Raw genomic sequence first — 24,165 nt, 5'->3', positions numbered from 1 at the left:
AGCCGCAGAGGAGACGAGAACCAGGAGAAAGACGTGCAAGAGCGAGGCTAAGAAAGAATAAGACAAGACAACCTAATCAACCTACATTACCATTTCCGAATACGCACTGCCTAACTTTGATCGTCGTTCGAGTGAGAGAAGAGACCCCCTTACGTGGTTAAAGTGTCCTCCCCCTCAGCCTTCAAACACGCACGACGCTCGAGCGTTGGACCCTTGACCATCACCACCTACACCAACACAACACCTACACTTACACCACCCTCTCTCTCTCTCTCTCTCCCTCTCTTCGAGTCGCTCCTCCATACCATACCACCACCATCTCACGCTACCGTATCAATACCTCCCCTCATCTCTAGACCCCCTCCAACCGCGTCGCGCGGCGCCAGGATCGCAATAAAACGTCAGACCGCCTGAGGTGCTCTGGATCAGCAATCACAGACCCTATCCCATCCCATCGTGTTTACCATCTCAACCACCACCCTACCTAACCCACCAAACGGCCGGCCCTGGGTCTGGACCTCAGCTCTGGACACACGGGAAACCTGAACGTTTCGTTTTGTTTCGTCTGTGCGGTCGAATAAATAGCGACTCTCCCCGGCAAAACGCGCAACGTTTGCTCTTGGACTTTTACCCAACGCATCTGTTTCTGCTTCTGTCTCTGGCTCTGTCTGCGCCGCCTCACCTAATCTCAAGAGCGGACCAATATCACATCACAGACCTGAACCCTGCATCTCTTGGTGCCCCGCCATCTAGCGACATCATACCCAAGTCCTAACTACATAGGACGCAGCCCAGGACAGGTACCCTTTGAACTGTTGCTGTTGAGGCATCAGGATAGCTCTTACAGGCGCCATATTCTTCTCACCATCTCATCCATCGCGTCTCGACTCAGCAGCAACAGCCTGCCTGCCTGCACCTTGATCGTCATCATCCTCGTCTTCTATTCTCGGTCGTGCAACCCCGCTATCTATCCGAACTAAAGCGACTGTTTCCATGCCGCCTGCGCATCTCGGTGCCCTTGGAACTCGTGGTGAGTGAGATATCTCCTCCGTCTTCTCCGTCTCGTCGGCCTGCATCCCGCCGTTCCATCTGCAGTGTGCAGCTGGATCCATCTTCTCCTCTCCTCCCGCCTTCTAGTCGCATTTGCCCAGATAATCCCCGACCAACCGTTCATCGTCAAAGTACGAATCGCCCTTGGACCTTGGTGCCTGCCTACCTTACCCAAGCAAGCACGCATCATACCTACTTCCCTTTCCCTTTCCCTTTCCCTACCCCCTCCCTCCACTCACTCCTTCTCTTTTGTTTTACCTCTGTCATTTTCCCAACTCCATCACCAACCTTCTGTCCACTATCGTCATCAGCAACAATAACCTCATTGTTTCTGTCACTTATCCCTTAAAACCCCGAGCTCCTTGTCTGCATACCGCTTTGTTGGCTGCACGGCACAAACCTAGATCCCGTTTGCTGCCTCCCAACACGGGCTTCTATTAACATTCGGGGACCACCACCAACCCACACTCTCACACCCTCACCCCCCAAAAAAGCATCACTCTCACACATCCCATTCTCGCTCCGTCGCTGACTGGTCACCTCACCATTCCAAGAACAGCTACTGCTACTACTACAACCCTGAACACACGGTTGACACCGCCTGCCTTGTCTGCGCTCTCGGCTGCCCTCAATACGACTCAGCCAGAGAGTCCCTCGACCGCTGCTCCGACCGCCGTCGTCCCCGCGCCTGCAAAGGACAGCGTCTCCAGATTGCTACTAATAGCACTGGACTGGGGCTAGCACCCGCCAGAGGTATCGTGGACCTTTTCGCCCGTGCGTTACGAAGTACCCCAAAGCCCAAGCGGCCAAGCCAACACCTTATTCGGTACCTTGGCTCGAGGTACCAACACGCACCCAGTTACTACGCCTCAAGCCCTCCTCGCAGCCCCAGCCCACTGAGTGGGTGGACGCTTGAGGCCCTGTGCTGCGCTGCGCTGCGCTGTCCCGCCATTTCATCCCCCTCCGACTCCGACTCACGACAACTCGCCCACAATCTTTCTGTGCTTCCCTTCCACGTCCTCCGACGTCGCATTCCGTCGTCGCCGTCGCCTTCGCCTTCTTCTTGAACTTTTTTACCTTTGAACTGCCTCAACCTCTGTGTCCTCTTATGGACTGCAGCCTCTAGACACTCTTACCAGTTTCACTCTGATACCCTTCTGCCTGTGAGGTGAGTCAGGACTCGCATGTCTGAACCCCCGGCCTCCCGCCCGCCACTCTCCTGCTGCGACGTCCGCGGCAGCGGGCATTCCATCTGTCCACTTCCCTTCGCCGAGCCACCGAACCGGCCTCCTTCACCTTCTCCCCCCGCTTTGCGCTCCGCGCTGCCTTTGCCAGATGCTGACTCGAGTCTTTGAGTAGGCCTGTTTCAACCCTTCGCATTTACTCCCAGCTGTCGCCCTTAACCGAACCGGCGCACGCCCACAATATTTCACCCACTTCCCCCCCCCTCCTCAAGCTAGGGCACAACATCCGATTCTACAACAGCGCAACATCCAAGGGCAGCACTATTGCCGTTGCCCACGATGGCCCAGCACGGCTTCAATCAATTTGGGAACAACCCCAACGGGGGTAGCATCGACCCTAACGACCTCGCCATGTCGGGCGGCTACTCTCCCTCCTTCAACAACAACTACAACTCAAACTCGGGCAGCGGTGCCAACGGCTACTCGAGCGGTTCCGCCTTGTTTGGCGATGACGAGCTTCTTGATGGCCTTACCGGCCCTCCCGATAATCAGTCCGGAATGTCTGGCCAAGGCCAGGACTATTCAGGACTCAACATGGGCTTCTCCCAGAGCGCCTTTTCCCACCGCAACTCCGGAATGGACCAGTCGCACATGAACGGCTACTCAAATACCCCCGACGGAGATCCCATTCAAAGCCCCTTCAACACAGGCTTCACCCAGTACCGCCAAATGCAAGGCCACTCCCTGGGCACCTCCCTGCACTCGCCCTTGTCCTACTCGGGATCCCCTTTGACCGGCGACATGAACGCTGACGCCAATGATCCCAACTACCTAAACGCCAAGGCCAGGGCCCGGATGAGCCAGCAAATGCAGCGAAAGACATCCAACAGCCGCAGTCCCATGTCTCCGATGACCCCCAAGACCGCCACTCTCCACGGTATGACAATCGGATCGCAAGAGTCGCCAGGTTTCGGAGGTCAGGCCATGAAGTCGCCCAATGGCCAGTGGATCAACACCCCGACTGGAAGCATTCCGGCCTCCTACAACTCCGGCTTCTCCTCTCCCATGCAGCCAGGCATGAACCAGATCAGTGAGGTCATGATGAAGGGTGGAACCTCTATGCCCGCCAAGCTTGGTGTAGCTCCAAACGCAGTCTCGTCGCAAGAGATGAAGAGGAAACGACGCAGAGAGTCTCACAACCTCGTGGAGCGTCGCCGACGAGACAACATCAATGAGAGGATACAGGACCTTAGCAGACTGGTTCCCACACACCGTCTCGAGGATGAGAAGATCCGAAAGCTCATCCAGAATGGTACTCCCCTCTCACCCACGCTCACCGGCATTTCCAGCCCAACTCAAGCTACTTCGGGGCTCGCTGGACCTGGCGCACGAAGGGCCACTGGAACCACGGCTGGCAATATCACAACGGGCCTGCCCATCGAGGAGAAGGACAAGGGCCCCAACAAGGGTGACATTCTCAACGGCGCCGTCAGCTGGACCCGTGATCTTATGTGGATGCTTCATCTCAAGCTTCAACAGCAGGAGGAGATGATGAACACAATCGCCGAGCTTGGCGGTCATTTCCCTTTCGAATTGACCGAGGATGAGCGACGTATGCAGACTGAACTGATGGATGCCATCTCCAAGAGTGAGAATGGTACCTTTTCTTACTCGCGGACAGCGGGATCTGGTCTGCGTGTGCCTCATCACACTGATTACCGAGGCGACTCTCTCTCTGGCTTGGGCGGAGGTGTCGACCCGGTCGGCCTCAGCCCAGACGACAACGCCGACCTGAACGACACCAACCAATTCTGGCATGACCCTGATGACAACGGCAGCGGTCAAGCCTCGATTAACTTCAAGGAGGAGGATGAGTACGACATGGATCTTACGCAGTAGATGGCAGGACGGATGAGTTGAATACGTTTGATCTATTGTCTTGCTCGGTCCTCAAGGACTCGTTATCTTGGCTCAGAGTACAAGAGACCAAGAAGGTGGTCTGTCCCTTTTGGCTTTACATCATGGCTTTCGGCGTTTGAGAATTATCATCATCACTGTCATCATTTTTACCCTGGCATCTCGCACTCTCTCAAAGCTCGGTCTCGCGTGACGGACCTCGCTTCAAGGATATGCGACATTCTCTTGGTGTTTGGGCAGTGGGATTGTTTCTGGGTTACTTGTGGGTGCGTTTCTCACTCTTTGAGGAACGGCCTCGGCGCGTCAAGGCGTGGGCTAAGGTATATAGGCTTATACAGAGCAGGGGCATATCCGGATCGTGTTTCTAATTGTGCTCGCGGGGTTCGTTGCTTACTGGATTATTTGTTTTATGGGTCGTGCTTTAGTTTAGGGGTTCTGTTCATTTCTTTTATGTCGCGATACCTTAGGGGATGGTTTCCTGGGCCAGTTCCGGGATGGGTGGTGAAGGGGAGGCAACGCAAGGCCTGTCATGTCATGTCTCTGGGTTAGGAATCTTCACTTCTCTCTACTCCTATCTTTTCTTCTGCTTCATCTGCTTGCAATCTAATGCGCCATTTGTGGTTCTCCCTTTGGGATCTACTGAGAGGTGATGGGAAAGTAAGGCCTGGTACTCGTCTGAGCGAGCTTTTTGGATGGGAGAAATACTTGGCACCTCTGGGTTACTGTATTCCCACAGTACTATACTTGTTTTATTGCTCTTCATGTCTAGATACCACAACCGAGATACCTATCATTATATATCTACGTCCCATCCGTGGCTGCCGCCAAATGACAAATTACGGTGACTATGTCACCAGTGACGGGTGCAGAGGAGATGCTCACTCATGGCCGTCAGGGTGTTCCAGACTAGCTTGCGCTTCATGTCCTCCTGCAAAGCTATGCGCTCCAGGGCGCAACGGCCATCGAAATACTTGCACATGACTTGCCAGCTGTTTGCCAGCTTCTCGTCATTGAAACGGCGCGCAATAGCTGAAAGGTAGCGCGACTCCTTGCCGGTGGCCTTTTTGGCATCTAGGATGATGTGCGGCGTGAGGCCAGCAAGATGAGGGTGGTCGTTGACTGAGGGGTGAGCCGTGACGACAGGCACGACCTTTCGGGCGTGGGCAGTAGCCTTTTCTGCAGCATCCCGCTGGGCCTTGGAGGCGATACGCTCGAGCCGGGCTTTCTCGGCGGCCTGCTCGGCGACGGTGGGGACATGGGAGCCGTCGGTTCCGGAGTGGTCTTCGGAAGACTCGGAGGTGCGGGGCGCCCCAGTAGCGGCGGTGGAGGAGCCGGATTTCGAATCGATATCGGCGGCGGCACGGATCTCCTCAGCCTCCATCTCGTACTCAACCTCGTAGAGAATCTCAGGCCAGACTACGACGTAGGCAAAAGTGCAGAGCTGGGTGACCCAACCACGACGCATGAGCCAGGCCAGCATGAGGAGGTATGTGGGCCGGTGGGCTTTGCTGGGGGAGAACTGTTTATAGGGACGAGGGGTCTGAGAGAGCTCCGCGAGGAAATTGGGGAGGGGCGGAGCAAGAGGGAATGCTCGCTGCCACTCGAGGGTGTCGAGGGAGAGGCGGGAGAGATCACAATTCGGGGAGAGGATGTACTGGTCCTTGGCGTGTAGAGGGGGGATGGCGATGGCTCGACGCCAAAAGATAAAGTGCTGTGCATATTTACGAACTTGACCCAAGGTGAGGATGTTGCTCTGGCCGACTTGGTAGAAACTGCGATCGAGTGTAAGAGGTGAGATCGTGTGTAGGGATGGGTGAGCACTCACGATTGTGTAGGTTTAGATAGCCGCACAAACTCGACCACGGAGGCCGTTGTAGGATCTGGGTCGGCCTGAAGCTCAGAGATGATCTTTTTTTCGTCATCAGTAAGTAATAGCGCGAAATTCCGATCCAAGAAACCGGGTTCCTCGAGGGCATCCTGGCTGATAAATGTGTTTGCCGTGGTGAGCCATAAGCCGCGCTGAGTCCCTTCTTCGCCTTGGGGAAGATCATCGATGTAGAAGGGAATAGGGACCTGAACTGAAGGGGTGAGGGCACCAGCTGCAGTATCTAGATGGAGAGCCGCGATCTTGTTCTGTGATACTGCCTCGTAGATGTCGTGCATGGCGGCAGCCAGGGATGAGCTCTGTATGATTTCCCTCCATAACACACTCATCTTTTTGCCTAGAAGCCATGTTAATCAACACATCTTCGGGCTTGAGATCATGGCAGACTTACGCTCTTCTCGTGCCTTATCCTTGGCAACGAGGATTCGCTTTGATTCCTTCCAGACAAACTCGCTATGCTGCTGGCTATACTTAAAAACCTTGCTAACTTTTTTGATGATGTGGTCGTAGAGGGTCTCAACAACATCCTTGACCTCATTACTGCTGGGGTTGAGGATAAAGACGAGGTTAAACATGGTCATGGAACTGCGCTTCTCATCGTCCTTGTCCTTTCCCTCCTCTTTCTTGACCTCCTTCTCCTCAACGGGTTGCTCTGGTGCTTTCCCAGGAGCCAAGGGGTCGATTTCATGAGGACCGGTAGGGTCATCGGTGTAGGTGGAGAGCTTCTTGGAGCGAGCTGTCTTCTTGGGCTTCTTCCACTTTCCATTCTCAGGGACGTGGATGGGATAGGAGACGCAGTAGAGGGGATCCAGGGACAGCTGGAAGAGGCGCTTGTGATAGGGACGGGCGGGTGTCAAGATGCCAGCAAGATCACGGGCGGGGAAGCCAGCAACGCGCTCCCAGGGGACAATCTGGGTGCCAGACTCGGTGACAAAGTGGTCATCCGGGTTGCGGGCCTGCTTGGGCAGAGAGGCGTCGTCGTCGGCGACGTCCTGGTAGCCCTGCTGGGAGAGGCGCTCGAGGATGATGTCCTCGAGCTCAGAGCCGGGGGCGGGGCCGGAGCCGGAGGCGGGTTGAACATGGGCAGGGTAGTGGAAGACAAAGGCCGGGCCGTCGCGGGAGCGGTTGACGACGAGGGCGACGGCGAGAAAGTTGTCGCTGGTGACGCTGGGCACGGCCATGGCTGGCGCGGTCACATGATAGGGTCCAATGGATGGATATAGAGGGACAGAGCTTAACTAGCTGATAAGAAGAAAAACATGTGCCGTCTGGCTTTTTTTGCGATGCTGTAAACTGACTGGGCTGGCCCCCTCAAATCTCATGAAGTTGGTCGCGATGGCTCATCCAATGATGGCGCCTGTGGAGATTGAGATGAGTGAGATTGAGACCTGAGCCTCAAGAGCGCCACTCTCGTGAGGGTGGGGGGAGGCTAGAATGTGGCGTCATGGGTTAGTCGAGTCGAGGCATGGCATTCCTTTCTTTGTAGGGGCCCAGATTCGTCAGTGCACGACAAAAGTCGGTGCGCACTTGCATCCGTAGGGCCAACAGAGGGTCCTTTGATCCTAGCGGCAGGCGGTCAAGGAGGAAAAAGTACGAGATCTTTTGGAGTTTTGATCCTCTTGTTGGACTGAACCGATCGACTGGCGGGGGGGCGTCTTGTTGTCACGCACAGAGTTTTAGGGGAGCACGGCACGATAGCGAGACAATCAGTTGTAAAGTCGGTGTGTAGAATAGGCAATCGACAATCAAAACAGAGTTAGATTGGGTAGGTAGGCGTGTCATTTTGCGCAACCAATTTCTTTGTGCCGTGACATTTTTTCTAATAAGGGGGCAATGCTTGTTCTCGTCAGTGGCAAGGGATTGCGAGTAATTGGATTGGATCTTTTTTCTGACAGCTGAAGAAAGAAGCCTGCCCAACAGAATCAGTTCCCAACACAATTTGTTTTTCTCGATCCATAACTGGATATTCGTCGTCTTACAGGCCGGGGTCGCGAGGTGCAGGTAGGCAGGTGCACCGTCGTTAATTTCACTCAGAAGAGGGCCCAGCTCGTAAATCAGGGTCCATTTACCAGCCCTCCGCCGCCTAGACGGCATGCGCATGAGGCATAGCATGAGTGCCCGCGCATACGAATCCATACGCGCAAAATACAGGTGTCCTCTTAAAAGACAGCCACTAATCGAATCGAGGACATGTGATTGTGGATGGGACGGCCAAGACGTTATGGAGGTGCTGTAGGCAGGCAGGCACTAATAGAAGGAGCCATTGGAGTCGAGTCCATCAAGTCAAGAATCAAAGCCCCTATTAATGTCCATTTATCCATCCCATTTCCACTCATTCCCTCCATCTTCATCCCCGGCTATTCTTATCCATCAAACATTGTCCCCCACGGAGAGAGAGCACAATAAGGCCATCTCTTCTATTTTTTGGCAGTTGCAAATCATCAACCGACGTGTGCCTTGGCAAGGAGAGTTTCAAGTAGTACAGCAACCAACCTGCCTACGTCTCAAAAGGATACGAGAAACTTGACTCTTGCAACAGCAGCGGCACAACGTTCAACAACGTCCAACCTAACAAAGGGTCCCTCCCAAGTGACACGCGACCTCTTGACCCATCCATCCATCAATCTAACTACGTTGGATAAAAATTTGCCAGATCCGAAATCCGACTTGTGGCGGACCGGCTTCTCGTCTCCTTCTCTTCACATGGTCTCGACCACCCATTTCACTGGCCCACCTGCTCTCTTCTTCGCCCACAAAACCACCGCCCGTTTTCCCTGCTCCCAATCCCATTTCGCGCTTTCGTCCATCTCCCGACTGGAAGGGTAACAGGTCGTGTGCTTCTCCCTAACTTCATCCCGCGCCCCCCGTTCACCTCCCGACGTCTCCATCTCCATCTCGGCCTCCGCCATCGCCGTCCTTGTCAGCATCGCATATCGACATCCATCCCGCATCTCGGCCCTCCCCGAATTCTCCGCTCCCCGGCCGCTGCCACCCCTCCCGTTCTCCCCCCTCCCCTCCCTCCAGCTCCGTTGTCGAGTCTTGGTTTCCTTCCGGCGCCCCCTTTCTCCACCGTCTGTCACCACCGTCGCCGGCCGTCCTGTCCTGGTCTTGTCCCGCCTCCGGATTCCGCCCCTGAACTGAAGCCCCTGGGACATCAATCTGTCAACGACCTGAGCAACTCTCATCATCAGAGCATCAATTCTCATCGCCTCTAACCTCCCCTCATCTTAATCATCACTTCTGGTCGCATCGTCACCTCGCGACCTGCTGTTGCTTAGCTTCATCTCTTTTTCTCTCACTCGCCGACGCTTGTCTCTGTTCTCGCGTGACCATGACGGCTTCACCGCCCAACGTCGAGTTTGGCCATGTGCCTTTCCTTGACCTGGCCTACGACAATAATGACTCTGATAACTCGGCACGAAAACTCATCCTGACCCTCATGCCCGACTGGGCAAGCGAGGACTCCAATGTTGACTTTGTGCGCTTCACTGACGGCATCACAAACACCCTGCTCAAGGCTGTCAACCGTCGTCCTGGCATGTCCAAGGTCGACGTGGACAAGGACTCCGTCCTGCTCCGCGCCTACGGTCATGGGACTGCCATCCTCATCGACCGCGAACGCGAGGCTGAGAACCATGAGCTGCTCATGAGGCACGGCCTCGCCACGCAGTTGCTCGCCCGCTTCAAGAATGGCATGCTGTACCGCTACATCCTGGGCACAGTTGCCCGTGCCCAGGACCTCAGTGACCCTCTCATCCTGACTGCCATTGCTCGCCGCCTTGCCCAGTGGCATGCCACGGTGCCATGCCTGGCAGACCCCAACCACGCCCGCGACGACAGGCACCTGAACGGCACCGCCAACACCAACGGAGCCTCTAATGGTCAAGTCAACGGCAACAGCAACGGCCACGTAAACGGCAACGGAACCAAGGCCCGGCAGGACATGATTGACAACGCTGCTCCGGGGAAGCCCCCGCCTAACATGTGGACGATCATGCAAAAGTGGATCTTTGCCCTGCCGACTGACACGGATGCTCAGCGCGAGAGGCAAGCCTTGCTTCAGCAGGAGCTGGAGGGCATGATCAAGAAGTTGAGCCAACGGCCTGGCCTTGGCAAGAACGGGGTATGTTGCGAAGCGCCTGATCCCAGGGGTTAACAGATTGGCTAATTAAAGCGAAAAATGCAGCTCGTCTTTGCGCATTGCGATTTGCTATGCGCAAACGTCATCATCCACCGAGACGGGGATGAGGCGCCTACTGTCGACTTTATCGACTATGAGTATGCCACTCCTTCGCCCGCTGCGTTTGATGTGGCCAACCACTTTGCCGAGTGGGCCGGATATGACTGCGACTACTCGGCAGTGCCCAGACAAGACCAGCGGCTAGCATTCGTGAAGGAGTACATCAAGACGTACTTTTCCATGACCGGCGAGGACGTCGACGAGGAGGCCGAGGTGCGCAAGCTCATGGACGAGGTCGACGCATACCGAGGTGTGCCGGGTTTCTACTGGGGCATCTGGTCCCAGATCCAATCCGTCATTTCCAAGATTGACTTTGACTATGCTCAGTACGCTGAGCTCCGGTTGAGTGAGTACTGGGCGTACAAGGCCGAGGATGACGGTAGCCGGAAGGCTGCGGGTGAAGAGATGCCACTAAGGGAGAAGACGTGGTGGAGCAACAACGAATAAGACGATGAACGAGGACCCGCGAGAGACGGCGTGGTCGCGAGATGACCGCAGGGACCGAGCAAGTGATGGAAATTCGCTACTGTAATTCAGTTCAGTAAGCGAGAGGGTAATAGAGCGGTCAATATGGGTGACAGGGTGAGCGAGGAGTGTGGAAAGGGGATACAATGGGAAACGGTTACAGGGAGGGCGTTTTTTCCTTTTACTCGGTTCGGGTTTCTCATTTCTTCAGCAGGCGGCCTCGTTGTTCCCTTTCTTATCAACCCTTACTCACATCCTCCGCCTCATACCTCCCTCCCTCCACGCCTTTGTCCCCGGTGTGGTGACAAACAACAGCCCTACTACCCCTTCTGCCCTTGTTTGGTCTGGGTCAGTTCTTTTTTCGTTTCTTTTCTTTTCTGTCCATGTTTGCGTCTATTGGGTCATGATGATACACAAAAAAAGAAAGCTCAACAGCAGGTTATGGAATGGCACACTGAGGGGGAAAGCCATTCAACATGAGCTACAGCTACGACATGCAAACATGCTGGCATGCCATGAACGAGTTGTCTTGTCTACGCAAACACCGAGTACCATGGAAAGTAGGCTCGGGTATATAAACTACCTATTATCCCTAATACATATTGATTTGATTGCCGAGACGAGTTGAGCCAAGTCGAGTGGATTGGATGGTGGCCGGTTGACGAGCTGAAAGCACGACAAGTCGCCTGACGAGTGCCAGCTTGCTGCATGGACTACATAGGTTCCTCTGGTTGCATGGATTCATCAACCACAGCAGAATTGGCCAACCAGGACTTGTATCACCCTCGATTGCAAGCAAGAGAAGCAAGCAGCCTGCGTCCATCACACCCACACGACCAACCGGGGCTTGGTCCGAGGTTGGCTAGAGCTTCGACAGAAGGACGGACGTGTCTGTGGCTTGTGGGAGGGCGAGAGACGTGGCTGGCTCGGTCCGTAGGTTGGTGTTGCATCAAGCTGGGGCACCCGGCCGACGTAATGCAGCCCGCCGGGCTGGGAAGACGGGACCATTCATCTTCCTTTTTGGGGATGGGCGATGCAGGATTTTCCTCTTCTCCCTTGCTTCCTTTGAGTCGTGGTGGTCATCGAGATTGCGCTGTTTGCTCCGAAGAGTATCGGGATATTATAACCAAAGACACGTACATGGGTTTACGCATGGTCTTGATGTAGGTGCTAACGTTTAGATGCTAGATGCAGGCAGTGTTGCGCAAGGGCTGGCCTCTTTAGCCTCGCACCTCGAACAAAACGAGATGAGGAAGGGTCGACCGGGATTTCGGTGGCTTTCGACCGCGCGGTGAAGAAGCGGGGATGGCCAAAGCGCAACGGTTCTGAGGCAGGTGCCAGGGCCGGCGGAGTGCAGGGCCACGAGGGTAGCGGCTGCCCACTGCGTGCTCTGTCAAGGGTTCCGTCGCTCCCGCCCCTCCCATTGGCTGAGGGCGCCGGTTTCAAACTCTCTGTTCCAGCAGGGAAGGAGCACGGTCCTTTTTCGTCCCCATCCACGCTCCTTCCATCCCAAGTCCAAGCTCGGTGGCCCCCTCCCGTTCTGACAACCTCCATCCAAGCTCCATACTAACTAATTGATCCATGGGAAAGAGAGACCAGGGCAGGGTTGCAGGTGCCTTTTTTCCCTCACCTCCAGCTCCTTCCCGGGCTCAACCATGGACTTGGGTTTGATTGTCCCGGCGGCTGGTACAGTATCATCTGTCTGTTCTCTTTCACTCTTTTTTGCCTCATCTCGGCAAAAACCGCACCCCCAAGGATCCTATTATCCCATACATAATCTAACCAAATTTCCGCTGATCTCGCAACGTCGCAGCCGATCATCCACATGCAGGGAAAGACCGTGTCGTTGGAAGACAGATACAGACAGAAGCACGCTACGAGCTCCAAGTTGCAGTAGCGCCCATAGCAGGGGCAAGCAAGGCGAGACAAGGCGAGACAAGACAGAACCTGGTGCTGGAGCTGGTGGCACCGGTCAGACGCCGCCGTTGCTGCTGGCGCGGCCCTTTGCTGTCACTGTTCACGCGCTGTTGCTCCGGCTTCTGAATCTGGGTTTGCTTAGACGCGTCTGCAGTGACAGACCAGACTAGATGACCCCGAAGGTTTCGGCCGGAACTTTTCGAGTCCTCTTTTCCCTTCTGATCCCACATTGTCCCAGCCGCCAGCCAACTGACTAACCTCTCTCCCTTCCCTTGAGGACTATCCAATCTCACGCCCAGAGGTCTTTGCCGGCTCCTTGCCAAAGGGTTCCATCTCTTACCGCCAGACCGGGCCCCACTGGGAAAACCCTCAGCAAGGAGAGAGAGAGAGAGAGATTGAGGGCCGAGCGCGTGCTGAAGCTATCCACGTTGCGGCGAGACATGGCGGCGAGACTTGACAGGCAGGAAGGGAAGAAAAGAAGCAATATCAAACACCGGCCCAGGACGCACTAGGGACCAACAATGCACCGGGAAAAGAAACATGAACCCCAAGCCACGGCAACGGCTCGAGCTACCACCAGCCCAGCACCACCAAGCTCCGCCTTGTCGGTCCAGTTACCGTTCCTGCAGGCTCTAAAGAGGCGACCCAGGCAAATGTAGCAGACGAAACGGCACGGTGGTGCCAAACGGCGCTCAGCTCTCACCCTCCTCCCGGCTACCTTGGCCACCTTCCGTGACAGGGTTACGGCCGAGACGGGGCTAATACCCCGACGAGGCTACCATGACAGGGTCTCTTGTGACGGAGCCTGCGGGCGAGGGGGCTTGTGAGCTGGGCAAGCAGGGCAAGCAGGGCGAACGGGACGAACAGCTCGCGCAAGCAGGGTTGCTGTTGGGGTGCGGTGCAGCAGTGCAGCGCAGTGCAGTGCTCCATGGATGGTTGCTGGAATCGTGCTCATGCCTGGCTTGACTGGACTGGACTCGTGGCTCTGACCAGGACCCGGTTGGTGGGTGGCTCCCCGCTGTCTGTCATTGGGATTAAGGCCCTTGGATACCTCGACAGAGGATGACATGGCTTGGGATCCGCACTGCCTGTGAACGCAGTCAGCGGCGGGCAACATACTGTGTCAACGTCGGCCAAGAAACACGGCCTCTCACTTTCTTATGCTATGCTCACCCTGCCTGCCCTGCCGCCGATGGCCGATGGATGGATGGCCAGACAGGCGAGGACAGACAGGACAGACAGCTCCTGCGCGCGAATCCAATCCCAATGCCAATGTTGCTGTACCCTGCGGTCCCCTTGCAACTCTGCGGTTTATACCTGGTCGGACGGGGGCCTCCAGACGGATCCAGGCCCAGAGACCGCACCGCATCGTTGTCGGCACTATCTCCAAATCTGCCGCGACGGGGGAGCTCTGCCCCACCTTGCTCACTCTTTGCCCTCACTCCCTCGCTGATTCTCTCACACATGGCCGGGGCCACGGGGGGCCCAGCACAATGTCGTGCGCTCGTGCCCTCTGATAAATCTTGGCTCGTTCATTCGCCTTGATTTTTAGCATCTCCACGAGAGAGAGCCTCCGGATTCAATCCTGATATTGTTCGTCCGGGGGGCAGTGGATTCGAGTCGACTCTTCCTTACTCACCCTTTGCAGTGCTGTGCTGGCCAGTGCAGTACTTGCAGTACATACACCTACTCCTCCTCCTCCTCCTCCTCCTCCCGTCTCCTTGATCGGCCGACGGCTGCCCGCCTTCTGTTGTGTACCAGACCGGCGACAAATGGCTACTGGCAGACTCTCGCAGTAACCATCAGCCAGCGAACTCGTCGCCGAACGAAGGGGGGGAAACGAAACGACACGACCAGCCATGCTCACCAGTTCAGGACAACCCAACAGGACAGCATTGAAAAGTCGAGTCGGGACGAGATGAGATGATCTGGTCCAGAGATGAGCCGGGATGACTGCACTCCGCGGGGCCTATCCGACCCGGAGTCCCATCTTGATCTTGCCGCCGCCCATCGCCAGCAGCCTCAGGTCGACCTTGACGCCGGTCCGAGGTCAGTCGCACCAACTTCAGCACACCAAGGTCAACATGTCACTCTCAATGCCGCTCTCGAGGTCGACATGCTGCGGCACAAACTTCGCTCTCTCGAGACTATTATCGAACGTCACGGTGTGTTTCGTCCCGCCTCCCTGTGCCTAGCTGTCTACCTGCCTACTTGTCTACCTACCTACCGTCAGCATTGGCGCTTTTCTTCGGCATCTCCTCTCCTGCTCCGGCAAATCCTTTGGCGCATATCCTAATCATGGTTTCTCCGCGTAGGCATCGCGTCACGCATTCCCTGTCTCTCTGAAGCTGAAGAGGCGCGGGCGCTCCAGTATCGTTGCGAGTGCCTCGAGGCCGCTTGCATACAACAAAGTGAGTTGGCAACTGGACTTTTGTTCTCGAGCTCTCGTTCGAGTCTAGTTCCTAGTGCGGACGAAACTAACAGCTTAGACATGGACGTCGCTAGTATCTTGACAAACTCACCGCCAGTCCCTTTGCCATCTGGATACCCTTCATGGCTTGAACATCACTTTACACACAATGACCGAGTAACTCACACCTCGGTTTCACAAGGCTCTGCGTCAGCCCTCGACAGGTTGATGCCAGCGCCGTTTAAATGCTGGCACGATCAGTGCATACACTATGTCTACGGCTTCTCAACTCAGCTAGAGCGTGACAACCATCTTCGAATCCACTCAAACAACACAACTCTAGGCGACTCGGAACTATTTAGAAAACCTAGGAGTTCTTTGCAGCCTAACGAGCGACGACCAGAGAACAGCAGTGTCCCCTTGACGCGGGACCGATTACCGCCTATTCAACCACCGACGACTCTCGTAACGACTAACCTACCTCCTCTTCCCTTCCCAACCCCTTCTACGGCTTCGACAAGGAGAGAATCTGGTCTGGGCTTCACATTTCCGGATCCTAAACCTACATTACCGCGAACCGGCGGAGAGTCCGTTCCTGACCCTCAACTGCCTCCGTTGAAACGAGCTCGTGTTGGACATCATCGCCTACAGTCGATTGGGGAACTCAACCTTTTACGGAATAACGAACCTTGTCTGCGATGCCGAGCTGCCAATAGCCAAGTAGGTTCCCTTGACTACTTTGCTAGTTTTGCAAGCTCATGACATCTCTAGTGCGATGCGAACCACCCCTGCTCACGGTGCGTGGGAGCGCCATCATCCGAATCAGAGGCACATTGGCGTGTTCTGGGCTGTTACCGAGGGCCGGTCACCTCACTGACCGATGTTCTATTGCAAGGTATGGGGTTTCTGACAGGGCCAAAGTTGTCTTTTTTTAACTGGTCACTTGCAGGATCTTTTGCTTGGACGCAGCCTCAAACGCCTATAACACCATCTGATCCACGACGAGGGAGCGTCAACGACCTCATCTTGGCTCAGAATCCGACTCTAGTTACGGCACCAAGACCTGTTTCTTGGAGAATTGACTTTCAGGACACGTTTTGGTGGCAGGATGGCGAGTTGGACCTGGACGAACGTCCTACTCGAGCCCTACAACCGAGTCTCCATGATCCAGCATCCATGCCTCCCGTTTTGCGCCTCATCGAATCCAGCTCAAGTTTCCGCGGCGCTGCCTTCGATCTTCTCGAACTCCTGGCGATCAGCGGTCAACTCTCTACGACGCGAGAGGAGGAAAAGGTGAAGCATTCGGCACTCTTTCGGGCAAAACAGTTACTTCGAGAAGTCCTGTTCTACGATGCATCCCAACCGAACCCAACTATCCAGGGAGACAACCTTCCTCCCCGACCTCCGATCGAAGGTGGTCCTTCTGCGGAACGAAATCAGCTTCTCAGGGAATGCACGCGACGCTTTCTGGTCTCGTTTGACTTTGCCACCTCGAACCCGGCAGCCATGGGCTTAAAACAATGGCTTGGAGTCTTCATCTCGCTTTGCATATTCAGCGCCGTGGAGAGAATCTTGGTTGATATTGCGCGCTCTTCTCAAGTTAACAATCAAAGACCAGCAGAGCCCTCTGATCAAGTTGCTCGAACTGTTTACCAGGTTCTAGTATCCCTATTCTCGAACTCGAGCGATGCATTATCGACCAACGCGAAGCTGGAAGAGCCACTTTTCCACCACATAGCACGTGTTGTTCGTCGCGAAGCCTGGCTATCAAAACACATGTACTCGAGTTTCGACTTCCTCCTCAGGCTTGGAACCGGCGACGTTCCGAGCTATGGGTTCAACGGATTCGTTATGCCAGCTAGACGATACTCAGGGCCTTCAGGATCTGGTCTTTTACCCCCGGCTCAACTGGAGCCCCCGTCCAGACCAGTCTTTCCAACCTCGACGCCGTTTATAGGTCCCTCAGGCTCGGGCCTACACTACGTACCGCTTGGTTCGAGACCAGAGCTGCATCCTCCAGGGCAGTTTGTGCCGCCAGTTGAAGTGCCAGGGCGAGCACGCAGACATACAGTAGGGGACGATATATCACCAACCACCGATTCGCGACGACCATCTGGAGAGCCAATATCACCTTCGAGGCTCAGATCCTCCTCTCGTCGAACATCTTTGCGGCGCGTTTACTGCGACAAATGTAACGAACATCCAGACGGTTTCCGAGGTGATCACGAGCTTCGACGACACATGGACGCCAAGCATTCGGCTACGGTCAAACGATGGGTTTGCAGGGAACCCAAGAACCCTATACCTTCATCGCCGCAGCCGATCATTCCTCTGTCACGTTGCAAAGCGTGTCTGGCACAAAAGCGCTACGGCGCATACTACAACGCGGCAGCCCATCTTCGTCGTGCCCACTTTCGACCGCATCGAGTTGGTAAAGCTAGTGGTGATTGGCCATCCATGAGCGTCTTGAAGGACTGGATGCGCGAAGTACGACAATCTGTCGACGTTACCGAGGAACATATATCTAGTGGGGAGGATGACATGGAGGAGTTTCAGACTCCTATTGATTATAGAGACTCTGTCTCTCAACGGGCATCACTTGCCCCTGAAGCGCCGCTACAGGCGGCCTCGGTTTTAGGACCACGCGTCTCGACATCTGTTGAACCATCGATGCCGATCGAACGAGCCAGCCCGTCTCGACGACCTACCGAAAACAGGACCAAGTGTCCTCATCCAGACTGCGGGCGCGAGTTTCGTGATCTCGCCTCCCACATGCTCACGCATCAAGAGGAACGACCCGAGAAGTGCCCTATCGTGACATGCGAATACCATACAAAGGGATTTGCGCGGAAGTACGACAAGAATCGGCATGCCCTGACCCACTACCGGGGTTCGATGGTCTGCCCCTTTTGCCCTGGTGTCGGAAGCCCCTTCGAAAAGGTCTTTACGCGCGCCGATGTCTTCAAACGACATCTGACTGCTGCCCATCAAGTTGACCAAACGGGCCACAGCAGTGGTCATCGGTTACCCAGCGGCGAGGATCCGGCCGGGACGAAAGCGAGGTGTTCTATCTGCAAGATTGGCTTCGGAACGGCACAAGACTTTTACGAACATCTCGACGATTGTGTCTTGAGCGTCATTGTGCCATCTTCCAGTACATCAGGTCAGCAGGGTCGACCGCAGTCACGACAGCAATAACAATATCATATACGAAAAATAAGTTACAGACTAAAAAAGGCAACCCGTTGAGGAATAGAGAGGCATTGGGATCGAGGCCACGGATTTGGCCACCTACCCTTTCTGAGGAAACGGGACAGTGAACGGAGTGGACGACGATTTTATTACTTTTTTCTTGTTTTATTTGTTTATACACACACACACACACACACACACACACACACACACACACACATGAGGATCATAAAGACAAAGTGCCTGGCGCACCGAAACAATGGGATTTGGATTCTAGATACCATGGAAACTTTTTTGGCCAACAACGGCCGCTCTTGATTACTTACTTCTTCTTTCTTCTTCAGTTGTAAGATTATTTTTACATATGTATATCCATATCCATAGTTGGGCATTCAGTGTGTTTGAGTTGAACGAATCAAGGCTCTCTCAGAGCACATCACTTGAGCATCACTGGAACCAAAGCAAGAGACAACATGTATAATTTCAGTGTTGATGTATTAACTCGACGTCAACCATAGTATCTATACTCGTGGTATCTTTTTCAACTCTAACACCACCTACAACGTACTAGTAACTTGTATGCCAAGCCCTTTATGGGCAGGAAAAGGAAAAACAGGAAACAATATGAACCGCAATCAACGCCAATGCCATGCTAAAGACCACTCGCTACCCCGAATATGTGTATATGTATATGTGAGATTTGATGTTTGATGGAGAATGAATGGTATCACTAGAGAAAAGAGGAGGAGACGGTTTACTTGGAACTGGAGTCCTCAGAAGGCAGAGCCGTCTTCTCGTTGATGGAGTCGTCAACCATGAGAGTGTTGTCGCGACGGCCAAGGTTCTTGGGGGCGGAACGCTTGAAGAATTCGTGGATCTCGGGGGAGAACTCGCCATCGTCGGGCATCTCAGCACCCTCGGTGTCCTTGGGACCACGGCTGGCCTGAACAAGCTCCCACTCGGCGCGCATGTCGGCAATCTTGGCACGCCAGTCGGCCTCGGGGTCGTAGGGCTTGGCAAGACCACGCATACGCTCCCAGAGGGACAGATGGGCGGGGTTGACGGCGACACCGTGGTACTCGCTCTCCTTGCCCTCAATGATGTAGTGCCAGCGGCGCTCCTGCTCCTTGAGATCGAGGCCGGTGGTGTCGGGGAGGAAGAGCCAGGTGAGGAGCATACCAGCGAGACCGAACCAGGGGACGACGTAGAACTTGGTCTGATCATCGATGTAGTTGTAAAGGACCGAGGCGAGGAGGGCACCAGACTTGCCGATGCAGGCGGAGAAGCCGTGGGCGGTGGCACGGATGGGAGTGGGGAAGACCTCACCGGCGACGAGGAAGGTGACCGAGTTGGGGCCGAACTGGTTGAAGAAGGACGAGATGAAGTACATGGCCTGGAAGCCGTGGATACCAGCAGGGCTCGTGTAGTAGTCGTACTTGAAGGCGGGGATGACGAACATGAGGAAGCACATGAGGAAGCCAACCTGCTGCATGTTCTTGCGGCCGTACATCTTGTTGTCAATGAGGAGGGAGGCAAGGTAGTATCCGCACATAGAGACAGTAATGTTGACCAGGTTCCAAGTCCAGGTGGTGAAGATGGTGTGGTTGGAGCCAGAGATGACGTTGATGAACTGAGACTGGAAGAGCTTGTTGCCGTAGAAGAAGACATCGTTGCAGAACCAAGTGCCGGCAGTGGCAAAGAGACGGCCACCGAAGTGAGTGAAGCAGTATCGGAGGGCGTTCAGGTCGTAGCCGGTAACGTTGGATCGCTTCTTGGCCTCAGCGAGCTGCTTGGAGGCGTTGGGCATGCGGTAGGTACGGTAGTAGAGAAGCCAGAGAGTGCCGATGGCGGGGAAGGCGAAGGAGAGACGGAAGGTGTACTGAGCAGCAGAGGTGGTGTAAGGGGGCGAGCTCTGACCCTTGTTGAAGATGGCGAGGAGGACAATGAGGACGACCTGGTTGACGAACTGACCCCAACCCTGCATCAGGAAGGCAGTGGTGACACGGCGGCCACGGTGCAGACGATCCTCGCGAGTAGAGAGCTTGCCATCGGTGGAGGCACCCTCGAGGGACGATGTAGCAGTGATGGGATACTCGCCACCGACACCGAAACCGTAGAAGAAGAGAGACCAGGCGTAGCAGATGACCCAGCCCTGAAGGGTGAGACCCCAACTGGCAGTGAGCATGAGAAGACCGATGAACATGATGGCAGCATCCTGGATGAGACCCCAGCGTCGGCCGACCCAATCACCCATGACCTATAAGAGAGTTAATATCAATTGGAAGTGTAAATATGAGTGAGTTGAGACGACTTACACCAACAACAGCCTGGCCAACCATGATACCGATAATCTCGAGGTAGGTGACACTGGCAATCCAGTTGTGAGAGCACTCGGTGGCCTTTTCCTTGTTCCAGCACTGAGGCCAGGCAGCCTTGAAGAGAGGCTCAAGGTTGCCAATGGAGAAGAGGACGTAACCCTCGAGACCGAGACCAGCACCAGGAATGACTGCATGGCGGAAATACCAAGAGAGGGGAGAGAGAGGATCCTCCTTGAACATGCTCCAGGCGGACTTGGCCTCCTCGCTGGCAGCTCGCGTGTCAATCTTGTGGACAAAGCTCATGCGCTGGGACAGAGGCAGATCAGCCCAGTAGACACCATCCTCATTGTAGGAGTCGTCAGGACGGGTAACATGGCTAAAGATGCGGCGCTCATCAGCGGTAGCATAAGCAATGGGCTCGTCCGGGTCGTCGCTGTCTGGAGGACCGTGGGGCACGGGAATCTCGCCAGGGATGGTGGCGGCTTCGTGGCGGTGGTGAACCATTTTGGTAAAAGGCTTGATGTGCCCGTAACAGAGTGTTTAGGCGATTGGCGAAGCTCAATGAGAGTGATCTCTTGGCGGTGGTGGGTTGTGGCTGTTTATATACGAATGTATAAGTGAGAGGTGTTGGAGTCCGAAAACGGAAACACCAAAAGAGGAAGTGTGTGAGAGGTGAATTGGAAGAAGCAATTCACGGCTGATCAAGGTCAAATCAAGGACTCGATGCCTCTGGTTGTCATGTCTTGTGCTCTGGAGAAGGAAGCGAGGAACAAGTCGTGAATTGGGGCGAGGACGGGCAGTATTTGAAGCAGAACCTTGGGCGGCGTCGAGTGCGCCTGGAGCATGGAGATGCTCCAGACGTCGGTCAAACATGACGAGAGAGTGTGAGCCAGTAAGAATGCGTAAATTAACCTCGTGGGAGAACGTGTGGACGAAAGTCGATCTCTGGGGTCGAAAGCTTGGGGGTGGAAGGGAAGGGGGGGCGTGTGGGAAGATTCCCGTGTTTCCATGGTCGTGGGCGTGGCCGCGAACATCGCCGCCTCGCCTTCAGGGACCGAGTTTGAAGCTTGGACGGCGGGAGAAAGAAGTGGATCTGACTAAAAGAGAGCGGAAGAGAAAAAAAAAACACAGACGAGCCAGGGATGATGGAGGGACGGACGTGGGTTGCTGCACGAGAGTGACAGAAAAAAGAGAGACAGAAGAGTGGGATGGGATGGATGGTTGGTGTTGAGAAGGTGATTTGATGGACAGGAAGGGATTGGCGGATGGGTCCTTCCCACCCTGGTCCCTCGCTCCTCCCTCCATCGAACGCCGAGAGATCCAGGCTAGATCCTGACAAGCAGCAGGTGCACGGCAATGAGCGGCGACGTGATGGGCGATGAGAGTCCCAAAAAGATAGACCGAGGAGCGGGATGATGGAAACCTTGACGGGAAGAAGATGCCGTGTTTCTTTTTTTCATGTCAGATTCTAATGTTATTATCCATCCACCACGGGCAGTTGCCGCAAGGTACGTAGAGTTTTATGAGACGGGAGTCATGACGACCAAAAGGCAAGAACGGCTGAACTGCACTGCAAAAGTACAAGTAATGACGTCGGAGCTGTTAAGCCACTAGCACGTGTGGCTACGGGGATGGCTAACAGGCTGGAAGTCTTGGCGTCCAGGCCGGGCAATTGGGCACGCGACTGCGAAGCGACTGAGAGACTCGGGTAGGACGGCACATCTCGACAGTCAAGACCCGCAGGAACCATTCGGCCGACTCCGTTTCCTGGAAGATCATTGCTCGAAAAAACACATCATGGCATTGAGATCCGTCGCCCACAGACCAGAAGGACCCTCTTTACTGCTGAAGGTAACCATTCGGATGCCGTGTCTGCATTGAAATGGCAAGACGCTCACACACCATCACGGCCCGTCTCCCTCTGGTTTTTGTTTCATCCATACATACATAAACCTTCCATATTCCCTCTCTTTTCCTTTTTCCCACCTTCGGTGTCCTAATCCAGACACCGGGACATTGGACACGCACAGGAACGCCCATGGTTTCTTGCATCGAGGCCTTATGCACCCCATTTTCTCGGATCTTCGGGATCGCGATTTCTCACGTCACTCGCCTGTCTCTTGTCACTGTCTGGCGGCTTCTTGCCCAGAACGCCAAGGTCGACCACCGCCATCTCCCGTCTCGGCGCCTCTAGGAGCCGCAACGCCCCCCCCTCTCTCTTGCTTGCACTGCATTGGCTGGACCAGGGGGAAGAATTTTTAGCTGAAGAGAAAAAAAACGGGGGTTCCCTCTGCAAGGCTTCTTCCTGGTGGATCCCTCATGCACGTGCTGCAACGACATTTGGCCCAAAGCGGAAACTTGTCGTGTGACACTTTTTCCTTCGCCCGAGACCTCGACTCAACGACACGAGGACCCTGCAACGACGGCACCACCCTTTTTTTTTTTTCTTCGTCTCTCACACACACGCAACCCAATTCTTGGTGCTAAATTGTTTACTCTAAATCCAGCTCCGTAGTAGATCTTGCCCTAATGTGAACCATGGCTCATCCTGAAGCAACCGTTGTAGAAAAGCTTGTCCTCGCCGTCAAGTCCGCCTCACGATGCCCTCCTTCGTCAACGGTCAACCTCCGTGTCCCACTCGTACAGGTCATCTAGACACGACAATACAAGTAATCCCGCAGTGCTTGCCTGCCTACAGACTCCTACCCTGCAAACTCCATTACGTACCCGTCGCCGATGCAAGCCTCACAAGCCTCGCACTCACTCACGCAAGACGCGCCATGCGACACGCGCGGAATTGACTCGCATGGAGGACAATATTCAGCTTGATCATGCTTGAGCTCGGTGTCCATTTCTGTCAATTGTTCTTTGTTGGTTGCAACACACAGCAATTCACGTCAGATAATACACACACCACCACCGAGCGGGTAATGACTCTGTGGCCTTGGATATCAGCCAACCAGCCCATTCATTCAAGGTTCCCCCCCGCTGCTACTTCAACTCATGGGATCCCCCAGCGCAACTCTCGCTTGCTTATCCCCTCACTCCCTCTCACGAATCAACCTTTGAGACCATCAAAAGGTCCCCCCCCCTTCTCCTCTCCTCTTCATCCCCGCCCCAGCGGCTGACCCTGCTACTTTGGAATAACCATAACACCATGCATGCTTCATCTAACGAATGAAGCCCGCATCTTTCTCTCCACAATTGCTTGTCCTGCTGCCGGCCTCTTTTTCCACCCGGGGTTTGAGTTGCAATTTAGTCACCATCATCCACCTCCTTGAAGTCCGGCCCGGTTCGACAGCAAGACGCCTCGCAGCCACAGCAGCAACAGTGACATTGGATGCGTGGATATTTTTTTTCGTCCCTCGGCTCTTGAGCTCGCTTGCTACGCTACCTACAGTAGCTTGTTAGTCTATCGCCAAGTCTAGGCTTAGTTATACATGGCTTGCCGGTTGTTACTACGGCCAACTTGGCTAGTCTCTACTCTGACCTCTCTCTCTCTCTCTCTCTCTTTCTCTCGGCCGATCTCGTACGTCCGCTCCAACATGAAGATCCATGCCGATTTCTCTCGGCATGTTTTGTTTGAT

At 54.8% G+C, this 24,165-nt stretch overlaps 5 protein-coding genes across 5 annotated transcripts; 3 read left to right on the top strand and 2 right to left on the bottom strand.

Moving 5' to 3' along the window:
* Positions 1–2,573: 2,573 nt before the first annotated feature.
* NECHADRAFT_74463 (uncharacterized protein) lies at positions 2,574–4,133 on the top strand (the record flags this gene model as incomplete). The annotated part of the gene is made up of 1 exon (XM_003054043.1): positions 2,574–4,133. One exon carries the CDS (start codon positions 2,574–2,576, stop codon positions 4,131–4,133), a length of 1,560 nt encoding a protein of 519 aa, XP_003054089.1.
* Positions 4,134–4,916: 783 nt separating this feature from the next.
* On the bottom strand, positions 4,917–7,217 carry NECHADRAFT_89906 (uncharacterized protein; the record flags this gene model as incomplete). Its single annotated transcript, XM_003053336.1, has 5 exons — positions 4,917–4,952; positions 4,992–4,996; positions 5,034–5,923; positions 5,977–6,373; positions 6,428–7,217. The coding sequence occupies 5 exons, from the start codon at positions 7,215–7,217 to the stop codon at positions 4,917–4,919; spliced, it is 2,118 nt and encodes a 705-aa protein (XP_003053382.1).
* Positions 7,218–9,367: 2,150 nt separating this feature from the next.
* Positions 9,368–11,360, top strand: NECHADRAFT_65412 (uncharacterized protein; the record flags this gene model as incomplete). The annotated part of the gene is made up of 3 exons (XM_003054042.1): positions 9,368–9,922; positions 9,977–10,159; positions 10,223–11,360. 3 exons carry the CDS (start codon positions 9,368–9,370, stop codon positions 10,721–10,723), a joined length of 1,239 nt encoding a protein of 412 aa, XP_003054088.1. The 3' UTR covers positions 10,724–11,360.
* A 3,237-nt stretch (positions 11,361–14,597) lies between these two features.
* NECHADRAFT_31010 (uncharacterized protein) lies at positions 14,598–18,266 on the top strand (the record flags this gene model as incomplete). Its single annotated transcript, XM_003054041.1, has 4 exons — positions 14,598–14,823; positions 14,974–15,073; positions 15,125–15,792; positions 16,018–18,266. 4 exons carry the CDS (start codon positions 14,598–14,600, stop codon positions 18,264–18,266), a joined length of 3,243 nt encoding a protein of 1,080 aa, XP_003054087.1.
* A 471-nt stretch (positions 18,267–18,737) lies between these two features.
* Positions 18,738–21,306, bottom strand: NECHADRAFT_103053 (uncharacterized protein). Its single transcript, XM_003053335.1, has 2 exons — positions 20,576–21,306; positions 18,738–20,517 (listed from the first exon to the last, which is right to left on the bottom strand). The coding sequence occupies exons 1-2, from the start codon at positions 21,080–21,082 to the stop codon at positions 19,015–19,017; spliced, it is 2,010 nt and encodes a 669-aa protein (XP_003053381.1). The 5' UTR covers positions 21,083–21,306; the 3' UTR covers positions 18,738–19,014.
* Between the last annotated feature and the right edge of the window lie 2,859 nt (positions 21,307–24,165).

This window comes from Fusarium vanettenii (assembly GCF_000151355.1).
Source record: "Fusarium vanettenii 77-13-4 chromosome 1 genomic scaffold NECHAsca_1_chr1_3_0, whole genome shotgun sequence".
NCBI classification, from domain to species: Eukaryota; Fungi; Ascomycota; class Sordariomycetes; order Hypocreales; family Nectriaceae; genus Fusarium; species Fusarium vanettenii.
The sequence above is the reverse complement of the archived record's forward strand: the minus strand, read 5'-3'. Positions and strand labels throughout refer to the sequence as shown.